Source organism: Papio anubis, chromosome 2 (genome assembly GCF_008728515.1).
Source record: "Papio anubis isolate 15944 chromosome 2, Panubis1.0, whole genome shotgun sequence".
Classification (NCBI taxonomy): Eukaryota; Metazoa; Chordata; class Mammalia; order Primates; family Cercopithecidae; genus Papio; species Papio anubis.
In genome coordinates this window covers 160,762,942-160,780,399 of record NC_044977.1, presented here as the reverse complement: position 1 = coordinate 160,780,399, position 17,458 = coordinate 160,762,942, and the positions used below count along the sequence as shown (strand labels likewise).

Here is a 17,458-nt window from a genome sequence, read left to right as displayed (position 1 = left end):
ACAGATGCTGCTCAATCTACAACGGGGTTACATCCCAATAAATCAATGAAAAGTTAAAAATATTGCATGGTGGCTCATGGCTGTAATCCCACCACTTTGGGAGGCCAAGACAGGCAGATCACTTGAGGTCAGGAGTTCAAGACCAGCCTGGCCAACACAGGGAAACACTATCTCTACTAAAAATACAAAAAATAGCCAGGTGTGGTGGTGCACGTTTGTAATTCCAGGTATTTGGGAGGCTAAAACAGGAGAATCACTTTAACCTGCAAGGCAGAGTTTGCAGTAAGCAGAGACTGGGCCACTGCACTCCAGTCTGGGCAACAGAGCCAGACTCTGTCTCCAAAAAAAAAAAGAAAAAGAAAAGAAAAATAAATGGATTTAATACATGTAACCTGCTGAATTCTCCAGCTTAGCCTACCTTAAACATGCTCAGAACACTTACATTAGCCTACATGTGGGCAAACACATCTAACTCAAAGGCTATTTCACAATAAAGTTGTGAGATATTTCTCTCACATAATTTATTAATATTGAACTGAAAGTGAAAAACAGCATGATTGTATGGGTGCTCCAAATACATTTCAACTGAATGTGTATCACTTTTGCACTTTTGATTTTGGTAAAATCAAACAATCATAATCTGAACCATTGCAAAATCAGGACAGTCTGTGTTTCTTTTTATCTGTATGCCTATTAGAATACAATTTACATGAGGAAGGGATTTTTCTACTTTATTCATTGAAAAATCTCCAGCAACTAAGTTCCTAACACATAATAAACACTCAATAAATTTGTTAATTTCTCTTTGTATAGTGTCACATTTTAGAATAAAGGACTTCGAAAAGCAGCTATTAAAAACACCATAAGCAACAAGGAAACAGAGGACCCAAAAAATACAATTAAAATTAACCAGCTAATGTAAGTAAGTTTCTGAGCACGTTTAAGGTAGGGTAAGCTGGGAAGTTCAATAGGTTAGGTGTATTAAATGCATTTTCTACTTATATTTTCAATTTTTAATCAGTTTATTGGGATGTAACTCCATTGTAAGTTGAGGAACATAGGCACATAAAATAGAATCTAGAAGTTGGTGCTATGGGGAAAAAACAGTAGAGAAAAACACCAACTGGATCTAACAGATACCAACAGAACACTCCACCCAACGAAAGCAGAGTACAACACACGCATACTACATATACCGCCTGGCATTGTCAGCTGTAAGAGCCAAGTGTCAAAGACAATCTAATGAGCACTAGACAGAAGCTTCTAATATCATTCACTACATACTAAAAGAATTAGGATTCCTTAATGGCTTGTTTGAGCACTAGGGCATGGTAGGTACAATATCTTATACCAAAAAGTAAAGAAATGCTTAAAAAAAAATTACAATAATAATGAGGACTGCCACAAGGACACGGGAATCAGCCTGAGAAGGCTCCTTCTACCACTGGCCAAATCTGAGACAACTGATGCACCAATATAATTAAGGTAATAAATACAAACGATTGAAAAAATTAAGAATTAATGTCTATACTAATAAATAAATAAATGGGGCGAAAGAGAGGATCCTTGAGTCTAGCAGAATGTTGAGGTCCTACTGTTGAATGTGGAGGAAGTGTTTCAGTGGAAGAATCATTTTTGCAACCATCATAGTAAAAATTCGATCAGGCAAGAATCATCAATGGATGCCAAATGCCAAGGGATAAACTGTAGTGATGGGCAGGATATTTGCACATCTTTTTTTGTTTGTTTTTTGATACAAGGTCTCACTCTGTCACCCAGCCCGGAGTGCAGTGGTGTGATCACAGTTCACTGTGGCCTGGACCTCCCGGGCTCAGGTAATCCTCCCACCTCAGCCTCCCGGGTAGCTGAGACTATAGGCATGCACCACCACGCCCAACAAGTTTTTTGCATTTTTTTTTAGAGACAGGGTTTTACCATATTGTCCAGGCTGGTCTTGAACTCCCAGGCTCAAGAATCTGCCCAGTTCAGCCTCTCAAGTGTGGGAGGCTGGGATTACAAGTGTGAGCCACCACACCAGGCATATTTGCACATCTTAAAATTTCTTCCCATAGGTTGCTTATTAGTTGCAAGGGATTAAAAAAATAGAAAACTACAGAGGGGAGAAATTTGGGAAGATTTTGACCAGATGATTAAAATTAACATCACAAACAACCATCATTTGTTTCAAGATGTGACCCTGTGAAAACCCATCATCATCTATGCAGTATTCCTACTAAGTTATAACCTAAATCTAATCACGAGGAAACATTAGACAAACTCAAAATGAGAAACATCCTATCAAAAAACAAAGGAGCGGGTGACATACAGAATGCATGTAAAAGCTGGTGAAAACGGAATAAGGTCTATACTCTAATTAACAGTAATGTACCTATGTCAACTGATCTGATATGGTACGACAGTCATAACATGTCATCATTGGGGGAAGCTGAGTGAAGGATACCTCACTATTCTGCAACTTCCTTTGATTCTACAATAATTCAAACTAACAAGTATAAAAATGATTTTGAAAAATTAAGTGGGGGGAGGCATTCTTCAAAAAATGGCAATGTGATAATAACAAAAAGAAAAAAAGGCTGTAGAAATATTAAAGGAGGCTAAAAGGATATGAAAACTAAATGTAATATCTGACCCTAAACAAGGTCCTGCCCTGAAGCAGGCAAAATGCTGTAAGAGATATGATTGGGTCAAATACAAAATTAGAATAAGAAGTGTAATTACTGTATCAATGTTAAAATTACCATAGGCATTAACTAGATTGTGTTTTATAACAGACTATACCTCATTTTACAAAACACTGAAGGCAGGGGAAGGTTCCAAGATGGCCGAATAGGAACAGCTCCATTCTACAGCTCCCAGCATGAACAACGCAGAAGACGGGTGATTTCTGCATTTCCAACTGAGGTACTGGGTTCATTTCACTGGGGCTTGTCAGACAGTGGGTGCAGCCCACAGAGCATGAGCCAAAGCAGGGTGGGGCACTGCCTCATCCGGGAAGCACAAGGGGTTGGGGAATTTCCTTTCCTAGCCAAGGGAAGCTGTGACAGACAGTACCTGGAAAATCGGGACATTCCCACCCTAATACTGCCCTTTTCCAAAGGTCTTAGCAAACAGCACACCAGGAGATTGTATCCCATGCCTGGCTCAGAGTGTCCCACGCCCATGGAGCCTTGCTCACTGCTAGCACAGCAGTCTGATATGGAACTGCAAGGCCGCAGCGAGGCTGGGGGAGGGGCGTCTGCCATTGCTGAGGCTTGAGTAAGTAAACAAAGTGGCTGGGAAGCTCAAACTGGGTGGAGCCCACCGTAGCTCAAGGAGGCCTGCCTGCCTCTGTAGACTCCACCACTAGAGGGGCAGGGCATAGCTGAACAAAAGGCAGCAGAAACTTCTGCAGACTTAAATGTCCTTCTAAGACAGCTTTGAAGAGAGTAGTGGTTCTCCCAGCATGGAGTTGGAGATCTGAGAACGGACAGACTGCCTCAAGTGGGTCCCTGACCCCCAAGTAGCCTAATTTGCAGACACCTCGCAGTGGGGGCCGACTGACACCTCATACAGCCAGGTGCCCCTCTGAGACGAAGCTTCCAGAGGAAGGATCAGGTAGCAACATCTGCTGTTCTGCAGCCTCCGCTGGTGATACCTAGGCAAACAGGACCTGGAGTAGACCTCCAGCAAACTCTAACAGACCTGCAGCTGAGGGTCCTGACTGTTAGAAGGAAAACTAACGAACAGAAAAAGACATCCACACCAAAACCCCACCTGTATGTCACCATTATCAAAAACCAAAGGTAGGTAAAACCACAAAGATGGGGACAAAACAGAGCAGAAAAGCTGAAAATTCTAAAAATCAGAGTGCCTCTTCTCCTCCAAAGGAATGCAGCTCCTCTCCAGCAATGGAACAAAGCTGGACGGAGAATGACGTTGACAAGCTGAGAGAAGAAGGCTTCAGACGATCCGTAATAACAAACTTCTCCGAGCTAAAGGAGGATGTTCGAAGCCATCGCAAAGAAGCTAAAAACCTTGAAAAAAGATTAGACGAATGGCTAACTAGAATAAACAGTGTATGGAAGACCTTAAATGACCTAATGGAGCTGAAAACCATGACACGAGAACTACGTGATGCATGCATAAGCTTCAGTAGCCAATTTGATCAAGAGGAAGAAAGGGTATCAGTGATTGAAAATCAAATGAATGAAGTGAAGCAAGAAGAGAAGTTTAGAGAAAAAGAGTAAAAAGAAACGAACAAAGCCTCCAAGAAATATGGGACTATGTGAAAAGACCAAATCTGCGTCTGATAGGTGTACCTGAAAGTGACGGGGAGAATGGAACCAAGGTGGAAAACACTCTTCAGGATATTATCCAAGAGAACTTCCGCAACCTAGCAAGGCAGGCCAACATTCAAATTCAGGAAACACAAAGAACTCCACAAAGATACTCCTCAAGAAAGGCAACTCCAAGACACATAATTGTCAGATTCACCAAAGTTGAAATGAAGGAAAAAATGTTAAGGGCAGCCAGAGAGAAAGGTCAGGTTACCCATAAAGGGAAGCCCATCAGACTAACAGCGGATCTCTTGGCAGAAACTCTACAACCAGAAGAGAGTGGGGGCCAATATTCAACATTCTTAAAGAAAAGAATTTCAACCCAGAATTTCATATCCAGCCAAACTAAGCTTCATAAGTGAAGGAGAAATAAAATCCTTGACAGACAAACAAATGCTGACAGACTTTGTCACCACCAGGCCTGCCTTACAAGAGCTCCTGAAGGAAGCACTAAACATGGAAAGGAACAATCACTACCACCCACTGCAAAAACATGTCAAACCATAAAGACCATCAATGCTAGGAAGAAACTGCATCAACTAACAAGCAAGATAACCAGCTAACATCATAAAGACAGGATCAAATTCACACATAACAATATTAACCTTAAATGTAAATGGACTAAATGCTCCAATTAAAAGACACAGACTGGCAAATTGAATAGAGTCAAGACCCATCAGTGTGCTGTATTCAGGAGACCCATCTCACGTGCAGAGACACACATAGGCTCAAAATAAAGGGATGGAGGAAGATCCACCAAGCAAATGGAAAACAAAAAAAAGCAGGGGTTATAATCCTAGTCTCTCATAAAACAGACTTTAAACCAACAAAGATCAAAAGAGACAAAGAGGGCTATTAGGGATCAATTCAACAAGAAAAGCTAACTATCCCAAATATATATGCACCCAATACAGGAGCACCCAGATTCATAAAGCAAGACCTCAGAGACCTACAAAGAGACTTAGACTCCCACATAATAATAATGGGAGACTTTAACACCCCAATGTCAACATTAGACAGATCAACAAGACAGAAAGTTAACAAGTATATCCAGGGCTTGAACTCAGTTCTGCACCAAGCAGACCTAACAGACATCTACAGAAATCTCCACCCCAAATCAACAGAATATACATTCTTCTCAGCACATCGCACTTATTTCAAAATTGATCACGTAGTTGGAAGTAAAGCACTCCTCAGCAAAAGAACAGAAATGATAACAAACTGTCTTTCAGACCACAGTGCAATCAAACCAGAACTCAGGATTAAGAAACTCACTCAAAACCGCTCAACTACATGGAAACTGAACAACCTGCTCCTGAATGACTACTGGGTACATAACGAAATGAAGGCAGAAATAAAGATGTTCTTTGAAACCAATGAGAACAAAGACACAACATACCAGAATCTCTGGGACACATTTAAAGCAGTGTGTAGAGAGAAATTTATAACTCTAAATGCCCACAAGAGAAAGCAGGAAAGATCTAAAAGTGACACCCTAACATCACAATTAAAAGAACTAGAGAAGCAAGAGCAAACACATTCAAATACTAGCAGAAGTCCAGAAATAACTAAGATCAGAGCAGAACTGAAGGAGATAGACACACAAAAAACTTTCAAAAAAATCAATGAATCCAGGAGCTGGTTTTTTGAAAAGATCAACAAAATTGATAGACTGCTAGCAACACTAGCAAAGAAGAAAAGAGAGAAGAATCAAGACGCAATAAAAAATGGCAAAGGGGATATCACCACCGATCCCACAGAAATACAAAATACCATCAGAGAATACTATAAACACCTCTATGAAAGTAAACTAAAAAATCTAGAAGAAATGCATAAATTCCTGGACACATACACCCTCCTAAGACTAAACCAGGAAGAAGTTGAATCCCTGAATAGACCAATAACAGTCTCTGAAATTGAGGCAATAATTAATAGCCTACCAACCAAAAAACGTCCAGGACCAGAGGGATTCACAGCCGAATTCTACCAGAGGTACAAAGAGGAGCTAGTATCATTTCTTCTGAAACTATTCCAATCAATAGGAAAAGAGGAATCCTCCCTAACTCATTTTATGAGGCCAGCATCATCCTGATACCAAAGCCTGGCAGAGACACAACAAAAAAAGAGAATTTTAGACCAATATCCCTGATGAACATCGATGCAAAAATCCTTAATAAAATAATGGCAAACCGAATCGAGCAGCACATCGAAAAGCTTATCCACCACGATCAAGTTGGCTTCATCCCTGGATGCAAGGCTGGTTCAACATATGCAAATCAATAAACATAATCCATCATATAAACAGAACCAAAAACAAAAACCACATGATTATCTCAACAGATGCAGAAAAGGCCTTCAACAAAATTCAACAGCCCTTCATGCTAAAAACTCTCAATAAACTAGGTATTGATGGGACGTATCTCAAAATAATAAGAGTTATTTAGGACAGACCCACAGCCAATATCATACTCAATGGGCAAAAACTGGAAGCATTCCCTTTGAAAACTGCCACAAGACAGGGATGCCCTCTCTCACCACTCCTATTCAACATAGTGTTGGAAGTTCTGGCCAGGGCAATCAGGCAGGAGAAAGAAATAAAGGCTATTCAATTAGGAAAAGAGGAAGTCAAATTGTCCCTGTTGGCAGATGACATGATTGTATATTTAGAAAATCCCATCATCTCAGCCCAAAATCTCCTTAAGCTGATAAGCAACTTTAGCAAAGTCTCAGGATACAAAATCAATGTGCAAAAATCACAAGCATTCCTATACACCAATAACAGACAAACAGAGAGCCAAATCATGAGTGAACTCCCATTCACAATTGCTTCAAAGAGAATAAAATACCTAGGAATCCAACTTACAAGGGATGTGAAGGAACGCTTCAAGAACTACAAACCTCTGCTCAATGAAATAAAAGAGGACACAAACAAATGGAAGAACATTCCATTCTTATGGATATGAAGAATCAGTAGCGTGAAAAATGGCCATACTGCCCAAGGTAATTTACAGATTCAATGCCATCCCCATCAAACTACCAATGACTTTCTTCACAGAATCGGAAAAATCTACTTTAAAACTTCATCTGGAACCAAAAAAGAGCCCACATTGCCAAGACAATCCTAAGCCAAAAGAACCAAGCTGGAGGCATCATGCTACCTGACTTCAAACTATGCTACAAGGCAGCATGGTAACCAAAACAGCATGGTACTGGTACCAAAACAGAGATAATAGATCAATGGAACAGAACAGAGTCCTCAGAAACAATACCACACATCTACAACCACCTGGTCTTTGACAAACCTGACAAAAACAAGAAATGGGGAAAGGATTCCCTATTTAGTTAATGGTGCTGGGAAAACTGGCTAGCCATATGTGGAAAGCTGAAACTGGATCCCTTCCTTACACCTTATACAAAAATTAATTCAAGATGGATTAAAGACTTAAATGCTAGACCTAAAACCACAAAAACCCTAGAAGAAAACCTAGGCAATACCATTCAGGACATAGGCACGGACAAGGACTTCATGTCTAAAACACCAAAAGCAATGGCAATAAAACCCACAAGCGAGAAAAAAATTAAGCCAAACTATCACAAAATTTACCAAAAATGGCACTGATGCCAGATTTCTTTCAAAGTCCCTCAGAGTACCACCCTCAACACACTTCTCCTTCCTCTCTATCCCATAAATTCTTAAATAATCTGGAATCCATAGCTCAGCTTCATGTGGTCTGTGTATGTGAAATAATATATAGGAATGAATGCATGGTACATTTTTCCAGGGAAGGAGTCCGCTAATTTCATTACATTTTTTAAGGGAGTCCAAAAAAGCTTAAGAATCACTTCTGTACAAACTTTTCCTAGCTACAATTTCTACCTATTTCCTGATAACTCCCAAATCTCCGTCTCTATCCCAGATTTCTATGCCCAAAAATTTATAACCAATTGCTGGGCTAGGTGTGGTAGTTCATCCCTATAATCGCAACACTTTGGAAGGTTGAGGTGGGATGACAGCTTGAGCTCAGGCATTCAGGAACATTCTGGGCAACATAGTAAAATACAGTCTCTACCAAAAATGTTTTAAAAAATATCAACTGGGTGTGGTGGTGTGCGCCTGTAGTCCTGGCTACACGCAGAAAGCTGAGGCAAGAGGATCTTTGGAGTTGAAGGCTGAAGTGAGCTACGACTGCACCACTGCGCTCCAGCCTAGGCAACAATGTGAGATCCTATCTCTAAAACATAATAATAAATTAAAAATAAATAAAAATATAACCAAATATATGTTGTACATCTTCTCCTGAATCCTTGGCAGAAATCTCAAACTTAACATATCTAAAACAGACCTCCTCATCTTCCCAATCTTACCTGTTCCTCCTCCTGTGTCTCCTTGTCTCAGGGACCAGCATTACCACCCACTCAGTTTGGTGGGTGGGGAGAAGTTCCTGTGACTTCATCTTCCAATGACAGAGTCCTAACAATTCTATCTACTAATAATCTCTTAAGCATTACCACTTCTCTCCACTCCTTCCAACTCTGCCACAACCTTAAGCCAGTCACAATCATCTTACCTGGACTGTGGCAGTTTTCTCCTAACTTGTTTTCCTGTCTTCTGTGTAGCTTCCCTGCAAAATTCACTCTCCATGCTACAGTCAGGCCAGACCGTTTCTGATCTGGCCTGAGTTTGGGCCTTACTTAATTCACATTCTGTGTTCCAGAAAACACATCAGTGCATCATGTTCTGGTTTTTAAGCTTTTGTGTAGGCAACATTCTCTGTCTGAAACAAACTACTCTACGAAAGTTAACTCCCAATCAACTTTCAGATTTCAACGTAAATATCATCTTTCTATTAAAGAGGCCTTGCTTGATCCCACCTCTTGACTCATCACCACCATGAGGACTAATTTAAGTATCTATGTGTTCATATAGTAGCACTCAATGCTTATTACCACCACAGTAAACAACACTGCATTGAAATGTCCTTTTGCAATCTCCATGGTCACTTTAAAATGGAAGCATTATGAAAATATATTATCCATCAATGTCCCTAGCACTTAGGACAGGGCCTGACACATACAATAAAAGTAGGCAAGCAAATATGTTTATCTGTTTGTGTAAATAAACTGCTGTTTGCATTTCCTAGGCACTTAAACATATCCAATGCAGGAATGCTGCCTCTAATTGAAATAGTGTCTGAGGACAAACCAAGACATTAACTTTTCAATATCTGGTGACTAAAAAAAGCTACATTTCTGATTAACAGTTAAAAGATAAACACATGCTCCTTTAGCAAATGTGACCCACTCAAATACCTGCTGAAAAGATGTCCATTGCTCTCTTCAACTCTCCTCTTGTTCTCTGATGGCTATTTAAGTCTACAAGCGGAGTTGAAGGATCTCTCATATATTCTAACTCAGTGGCAAACATCCCACCATCAACAAAACGTTCAGGAGCAATATAACAAGTTCGCCTCCGTGATGTGTCAAAGAAATAATTGAAATCTGCCGGGTTGTCTTCTGGAAGATAAGTGGGCTTAAAACTGGCAAAATCAGTTAGAAGAACCCAATTCCAACTGGTGACCATCACATTCTCAGTCTTGATGTCTCCATGGCGAACTCCAGATTTGTGTGCTTGGTCCACAGCTGTCAGGATCTGGAAAGCAATCCAGCGCTTCTCAATGTTATTCAAGAATGGACGGGTACTGATGCGATCATAGAGATTGTCTCGCACATACTGCCTAAAGAGCATAGCTGCTTTCTCAGATGCTTTTTCTGATGCTTTCTGGAAAGGCAGACAGTTCTGTGCAGAATTAAGCCGGATTTTCAGTTCCTCTAGCTCTTGTTTATAGCTGGTTAAAGGCAATGTGGGATCCTGAATTGCAAAAACCTTCACAACGACCAGGCCTTCTCGGTGCTTGGCTCGAGCAACTTTAAAAAACCGAGTACTCCCCAGGCTTTTATCATACTCAAAGTCATGAATATCTGAAAAATAACTCTCTACAGAAAGAATCTGGGAGGGAGCAATGCCAGCAAGCTGATTTCCCATAATGGCAAGCACCTCTGGGGTCGGTAAGGTTAGGATACAATACCTATATAAAAGAAAAACAAATGAAGAAAAAAGACAAGAAACAAAGAAGCAGTGAAACATCATTATTCCATTACTTGGTCTCTTCCGAAAAGACGGATGCAGCATATTTCTCTTCCACTAAGAGCACTGTACCTAGCCTTCTCGGCAGTCTCTAAATTTCACACCATTTATCTAAAAAGACCATGTTATTTTCTCTAAGAAGACCTTGTTATTTTACCTAAAAAGATCCTGCTATTGTGCATCGCCATTTCCAGAAGCTGAACTATATTTAGATAGGTCTCTTCAACTTTAAGCCAAAAATGTTGGAATGTGTTATTTTCTGATATTTAAATTTAAAATATTAATGAGCCTTTACTATGTATTCCGTGCTGTGCTTGGGGCTATGAGAATCACAAAATTACTATATGACATAGTTCTTGTCCAAGAACCTGTAGTTTCTTGGAAATAAGACACAGACACATTAAAAACTTAAAACTGGCCGGGCGCGGTGGCTCACGCATGTAATCGCAGCACTTCCGGAGATCGAGGCCGGCGGATCACGAGATCAGGAGTTCAAGACGAGCCTGGCCAACATGGTTAAACCCCCTCTCCACTAAAAATACAAAAATTAGCCGGGTGTGGTAGTGGGCGCCTGTAATCCCAGCTACTCGTGAGGCTGAGGCAGGAGAACTGCTTGAACCCAGGACGCGTAGGTTGCAGTGAGTGGAGATCCCGCCACTGCACTCCAGCCTGGGTGACAGAGCGAGACTCTGTCCGTCTCAAAAGAAAAAAGAAAAAAAGAAAAATGTGAAACTGACTAGGAGTCATCTAATACAAATAGGTCACTGAATTCCTGAAATGGTCAAACTAAGATCTAAAAATTCAGTTAACTCCTGGACACTTCCTGCCTAATTCCAATGTGCCCTCTCACCCAGCTAAAAGAAGGTGCAAACTTCCCTGGTCTGCAACAAGAAACCTTGCCACAGATGTTAAAGAAATGTAGACCAAAATAGGCACTTGCTAACCGTAGCCCAGGGTTTTGCTAACTCAGGTTTTGCAAGAAATAAATGCCACACATATACACACACGACCTTAAGCACACATAAACATTTACCCTAGGCCTCGGGAAAGTGTCAAAAATCGTTCAGAGGCTTCACAACGAGGTCATAGTGGACTACTTCGAGGACGGGACGGGAAAACGCGTCAGCAGCGGGGAAGCTCTCTCTACGAAGGGTCTTTCTTCATAGGCAGGAGATGGGCTGTTGGGGGAGGGGCGCAGAAAAGTCCCGCTCTTCAGGAACCCGGGTGGTCCTGGGAGGAGAACTGGGAAAGCTCTCGGGGTCTCAGCAGAGAGAAGAAGCCACGCTAAAGAGTTTCCACAGGTACCCCGGGATTTGCCCCTTCCAGCCCCCTAACCTGCCCTGGGGGCCATGCGTTCTTGGGCCTCGTCTTCCTCTAGCGCGGATCGCTACACCCTTCCGAGCCCTCCTCGAGGGCCTCACCACCGGGCGGGGGGAGATGGAACCCGGGAGAGAAGTGGAGACCGCCAGTCCCGGGAAAACACTATACTTCAGCTGCTACAGCCGCAGCAAACGCCGAACTCCCGGGAAAGCAGCCGGTCTGACCTCACTTCCTGTCGCCGAGCAGAAGTGACGAAAAAGAGTGAGCCTTGAGGAATTGCCAGGGTAGGAAACTGGTTGCTAGGAAACGAACGAAGGCGTGGTCTTACTCCGGGCGAAACTACAGGGAGAAAATAATGCTCTGACAACGATCTATCCCCGTCCTCCTCTTCTACCTTTCATTCTCGAACGCTGAGGTTTCTGACATCCCCTAGAACCTGTTCAGACACCCCTTCACTCCCAGGACAGCAGAACAGCGTTAAGAGAACTCAAGAATATTTAGGAAAACTAATATATCCCAAGCTGGATTTTTAAGAGTTCTACTGAGATATAACTTACATACCATAAAGTTCACCTGCTTAAAATGTACAAAGCAGTAGTTTTTAATACATCTGTCGAGTTGTGCAATCATCCCTATAATGTGATTTTATTTAGTTATTTATTTTTGAGATGGAGTCTCGGAGTCTCGTTCTGTAACCCTGGCTGGAGTGCAGTGGCACGATCTCGGCTTGCTGCAACCTCCACCTCCCGGGTTCAAGCGATTCTCCGGCTTCAACCTCCCGAGTAGCTGGGACTATAGACGCCGGCCTCTACGCCTGGCTAATTTTTTGTGTTTTTAGTAGAGACGGGGTTTCACCGTGTTATGGTCTCAATCTCCTGACCTCGTGATCCGCCAATCTCGGCCTCCCAAAGTGCTGGGATTACAGGCGTGAACCACCGCACCCGGCCTTTTTTTTTTTTTTTTTTGTAGAGAGAATCTCGCTGTGTCACCCAGGCAGGAATGCAGTAGTGCCATCTCGGCTTACTGCAAACTCCACCTCCACCGGGTTCAAGCGATTCTCATGCTTCTGCCTCCAGAGTAGCTGGGACCACAGGCATGTGCCACCACGCCCAGCTAGTTTTTGTATTGTTAGTAGAGACGGGGTTTCACCATGTTGGCCAGGATGGTCTGGATCTCCTGACCTCAAGTGATTCGCCCGCCTCGACCTCCCAAAGTGCTGAGATTACAGGTATGAGCCACCGTGCCCAGCCTGCCTGATTTTAAACATTTTCATTACCCCAAAAGGAAACCGTGAAACCATTCGCAGTCGCTCCCTGTTCTCCCCCATTTCTCCTCCCGCTTCCAGCCCTAGGCAATCACTAATCTACTTTCTGTTTCTATACACTTGCCTCTTCTGGACATTTTATATATAATATGTGGGCTTTGAGACTGACTTCTTTCACTTTGCATAATGTTTTTGAGGATTATCCCTGTTGTAGCTTGTATTAGTACTTCATTTATTTGTTGTTGCAAATATTTTTTTGTATGGATATATCACATTTTATCCTTTTGTCAGTTGATAGACATTTGAGTTGTTTTACTTTTAGGTTATTATGAATAATGCTGCTATGTTCATAGCATTAGTGTATAAGTCTTTGTGTAGCCATATGTTTTCATTTCTCTTGGATAGATACTGAGGAATGAAATTGTGGGCTCATATGGCAGCTCTATGTTTAACATTTCAGAAACTGCCAAACTGTTTTCCAAAGTGCAGGCACCATTTTACATTCCCATTAGCAATGTATGAGGGCTCTAATTTCTCCACATTCTTGCTGACACTGTTATTATCTCCTTTTTTTATTATCCTGGTGGCTCTTAAGTGGTATCTCGTTGTTTTGATTTGTATTTCCCTAATAACCAATTCTGTTAAGCATCTTTCTTATTGTGCTTGTTTTCTGTTCATATATCTTCTTTGAAGAGATATCTATTTAAATTATTTGACTATTTTTAATTGGTTTGTCTTTTTATTATTGAGTTGTAAGCATTCTTTATATATTCTAGATACAAATCCCTTATCGGAGATAGTATTTGCAAATATTTTCTCTCTGTGTTGTCTTTTCACATTTTTGATAGTGTTCTTTAAAACACAAAATGTTTTAATCCAAAGCTGAAATTGTTATTATCCCTGCAACATTCCCTCCTCCCTTCTTCTCCAACTCAATATGCAGCACTACTACCCACTGAATTCCTCAAGACTGTAAATTTGGAACTCATTAAGGCATCCTTAACATATTCCTACTCTCCCCCTCTTCCTCACCACACTCATTCCTCCCATTCAGTGATCACTTGCTCTTGCTGATTCCATCCCCGAAATATACCTTGAACCCATTCACTGCCATCTCCTCAGAGCCTAGGCCAAGCAACCATCATTGTCATGATGTCTACATTTTGAAACCTACACAGAAAAGGCACTCCTCACTCCTGATATTATTTTGTATACTTCTCCCAGAATTTTTTCTGGGTCTTTTATGGTTTCATTTTGTGCTCTTAAATTTCTGAAGTATAGCTACAACTGTATGTTTTTCTAGAGAGTTACTCAGTTATCTAAAAATGTTGAGTAATACATTTCCCCCCACTTAGTTGAAATGTCATATTTACCATATAACAGATTTCCTATGTATATCTGGGTCTTCTGCTGGACTTTCTTTTCTGTCCATTGAGGTACTATTTAATTCATCTACCAGTACTTTTAAAATAATTGTATAATGTTTTAATGTCTGACATGGCTAGTCCTAGAGTAGTCTTTTTTATATGAAATTATAATCATAAGACATCTATGCTTACATCCTTCTAGAAGCTCCTCCTCATTTTTAGGCTAACATTAAAAATCCGTAGCTTGCCCTACAAATCCTTGCATGATCTGACCCCTGCCCACCTGCTGCACTGCAATTGACATCACTCATTGTCCCTCTTAATCTCCCACACTGGCTTTCTCTTTGCTCCTATCCTGTTCTAATTGTCAAACCTTTCCCTACTGTTAGTCCTTCACATTTACTCTTTCCTCTGCTTAGAACACTCTTTCCCCTATTCTTTAGCCAAAATCTTTTCATCTTTCAAGTCCCAGATTAGGTGCCATCACCTCATGCAGTTCTTCACTGACTGCCCCCCATTATATACTTTCATGGACCTTCTACTTTTCCTTCACAGTGCTTATTATTATTGAAATCCTTTAAGTTTGAGGCATAACTGTTTATTGGCTCTTTTATCACTAGACTGTAAACTCCACGACAACAGTGATTGTGTGATTCTTACTCATCAGGATATCTTCAACACCTAGAACCATACCTAACAGATGATAGACATTCAATCAGTATTTTTTGAATCAATAAATATGGACTTTGTGAGGTTTGTGATCATTAGGGCCAAGGTCAGGAGTCCCAGGACTGGGAACATCTAAAATATATACATAAAATCAATGGAAGCACTCAGTTAATTACCAGATAGTATTTTTTTAAGGAGTAAGCTTATATTTCAGACTCTGAATACCATGTATGTAAGTGCTTTAGATATCTCTCCAATAGAGAAGTAATGGTATAGAAATATGGTAAATATGTCTCAATTTAGATTATTTCTGCTTTTCCCCACCTGTATTTTCCCCAACATTACATTTTGTGAAATAACTTATGGATTTTTTCAATGCCTTCTATACTCACTACTATGGTTTTCTTTTCTTTTTCTTTCCAGTTCCTCCTTTTTTCTTTCTTTCCTTCTCATTCTTTCTTCCTTCTTTCCTTGTTTCTGTTGTTAAATAGCAATCATGACCGTCCATGGAGGTTTTTTTTTTGAAGAAATTTCACCTAGTTCTTTTCAAAGCAAATAAAAGATAAAATTTACTTGCTACTGTTGAAGTCAAACTAAAAGAGCCAGCAAACACTGGACCATCCTCTAGCCAGTGTCCTTGCAGCTGCATTTTGGCAGTGATGGCTAACTGTCCCCTTCCACAGAAAATAGATGTTTCTGGGAAGTGCCTGAACTATGGGAACCATATTTTTCAGTCCCACACCACTGTTTGCACCTAAGTGGAGCCATTTTACTAGCTTTCACTATGAAGTTCAGGTGGAAATTATGTGTTTCATTTCTAGTACACGATAGGAGGTGAATGAATTCCACCTTCTTTCCTCTTTAGCCTGGTTGCAGAAGACTTAAAGGCCCTAGTTAATGCCAGAGGCACAAGAAGATAGCAGCCTGTGTCCCCAAATCACAGCCTGGAGAAAGACCCCTGCTTAGCAGGCACACCCACATAGAACTTTTACATATACAAAAGTATACCCCATTATAAGCCAGCAAAACTCATAGTCTATTAATTATAGCAGTTAGCCTTACCTTTACAAATACATTCATCTGCCTGATGTCTATTCATTTCCTCCCTCTCCTGAGCTGTTTACTCCACCAGTGCATTTGCAGTCCTGTGAGATGTCCATGTGAGCTCTGCTGTCCTTGCATTCTAAGGGGAAAAATAAGGCAGGGGGGAAGGATCCCTAATATAAACAGCTCCTTCTAGTTAATAGTAAGTATTTTATCTTCTTATACAAGAATGCCAGCTAGGCCGGGCGTGGTGTCTCAAGCCTGTAATCCCAGCACTTTGGGAGGCCAAGACGGGCAGATCACGAGGTCAAGAGATCGAGACCATCCTAGCTAACACGGTGAAACCCCATCTCTACTAAAAAAATACAAAAAACTAGCCGGGCGAGGTGGCGGGCACCTGTAGTCCCAGCTACTCGGGAGGCTGAGGCAGGAGAATGGTGTAAACTCAGGGGGCGGAGCTTGCAGTGAGCTGAGATCTGGCCACTGCACTCCAGCTTGGGTGACAGAGCGAGACTCCGTCTCAAAAAAAAAAGAATGCCAGCTAATACATGTAAAATAAATTATAAGAAATTACCATTTTGTAACCTGCAGTGCAATAATTGATTTTTACATGGATTGTCAATGGGTTCTAAGATCATTGGGTAAAAGTTGTGAACAACAAGATGGTCTCATGGTACCCAAGGAATACCTACAGATTATTTTCTATGTTAAAAAAGAATGAAAATGAACTTTTTATAGTGGAAAACCTTTTCATAACCCCTTTATCCAAGTGATCAAAGTTAGTATCACTAATAGTAGGACACGGATATTTTGAGGCTCCTGATATAATGCAATGGGAAATACATACTGTCACCCATGAAGCATTCTTGCCAAGAATATTTTTGGTTTTTTCTCTCTTTTTTTGACACTCTTGCTCTGTTGCCCAGGCTAAAGTGCAGTAACATGATCTCAGCTCACTGTAACTTCTGCCTCCCGGGTTCAAGCAATTCTTGTGCCTCAGCTCCCAAGTAGCTGGATTACAGGTGCATGCCGCCACGCCTGGCTGATTTTTGTATTTTTAGTAGAGATAAGGGTTACACCATGTTGGCCAGGCTGGTCTTGAACTCCTGGCCTGAAGTGATCCTGGCCTGAGCTGAAGTGATCCACCCATCTCAGCTTCCCAAAGTGCTAGGATTACAGGCGTGAGTCAGCTCACCCGGCTGCTAAGAATGTGTAACCTGAATTCAATCAAGCCCCTAGACCTCACTGCTCAATATGATAGCCACTAGTTACATTTCACTATTGAGTTCTTGAAATATGGTTAATACAAATT

At 41.2% G+C, this 17,458-nt stretch overlaps 1 protein-coding gene across 1 annotated transcript in view; it reads right to left on the bottom strand.

The window, feature by feature from the left end:
- PIK3R4 (phosphoinositide-3-kinase regulatory subunit 4) overlaps positions 1 to 12,029 on the bottom strand; it is a 73,647-nt gene extending 61,618 nt beyond the window's left edge. Inside the window, exons 1-2 of the mRNA XM_003895125.3 lie at positions 11,516 to 12,029; positions 9,648 to 10,423 (exon numbers count right to left, since the gene is read on the bottom strand). Coding sequence (XP_003895174.1) covers positions 9,648 to 10,380 — 733 coding nt within the window. The 5' untranslated portion in view covers positions 10,381 to 10,423; positions 11,516 to 12,029. The remainder of the gene's footprint in view (positions 1 to 9,647; positions 10,424 to 11,515) is intronic.
- Between the last annotated feature and the right edge of the window lie 5,429 nt (positions 12,030 to 17,458).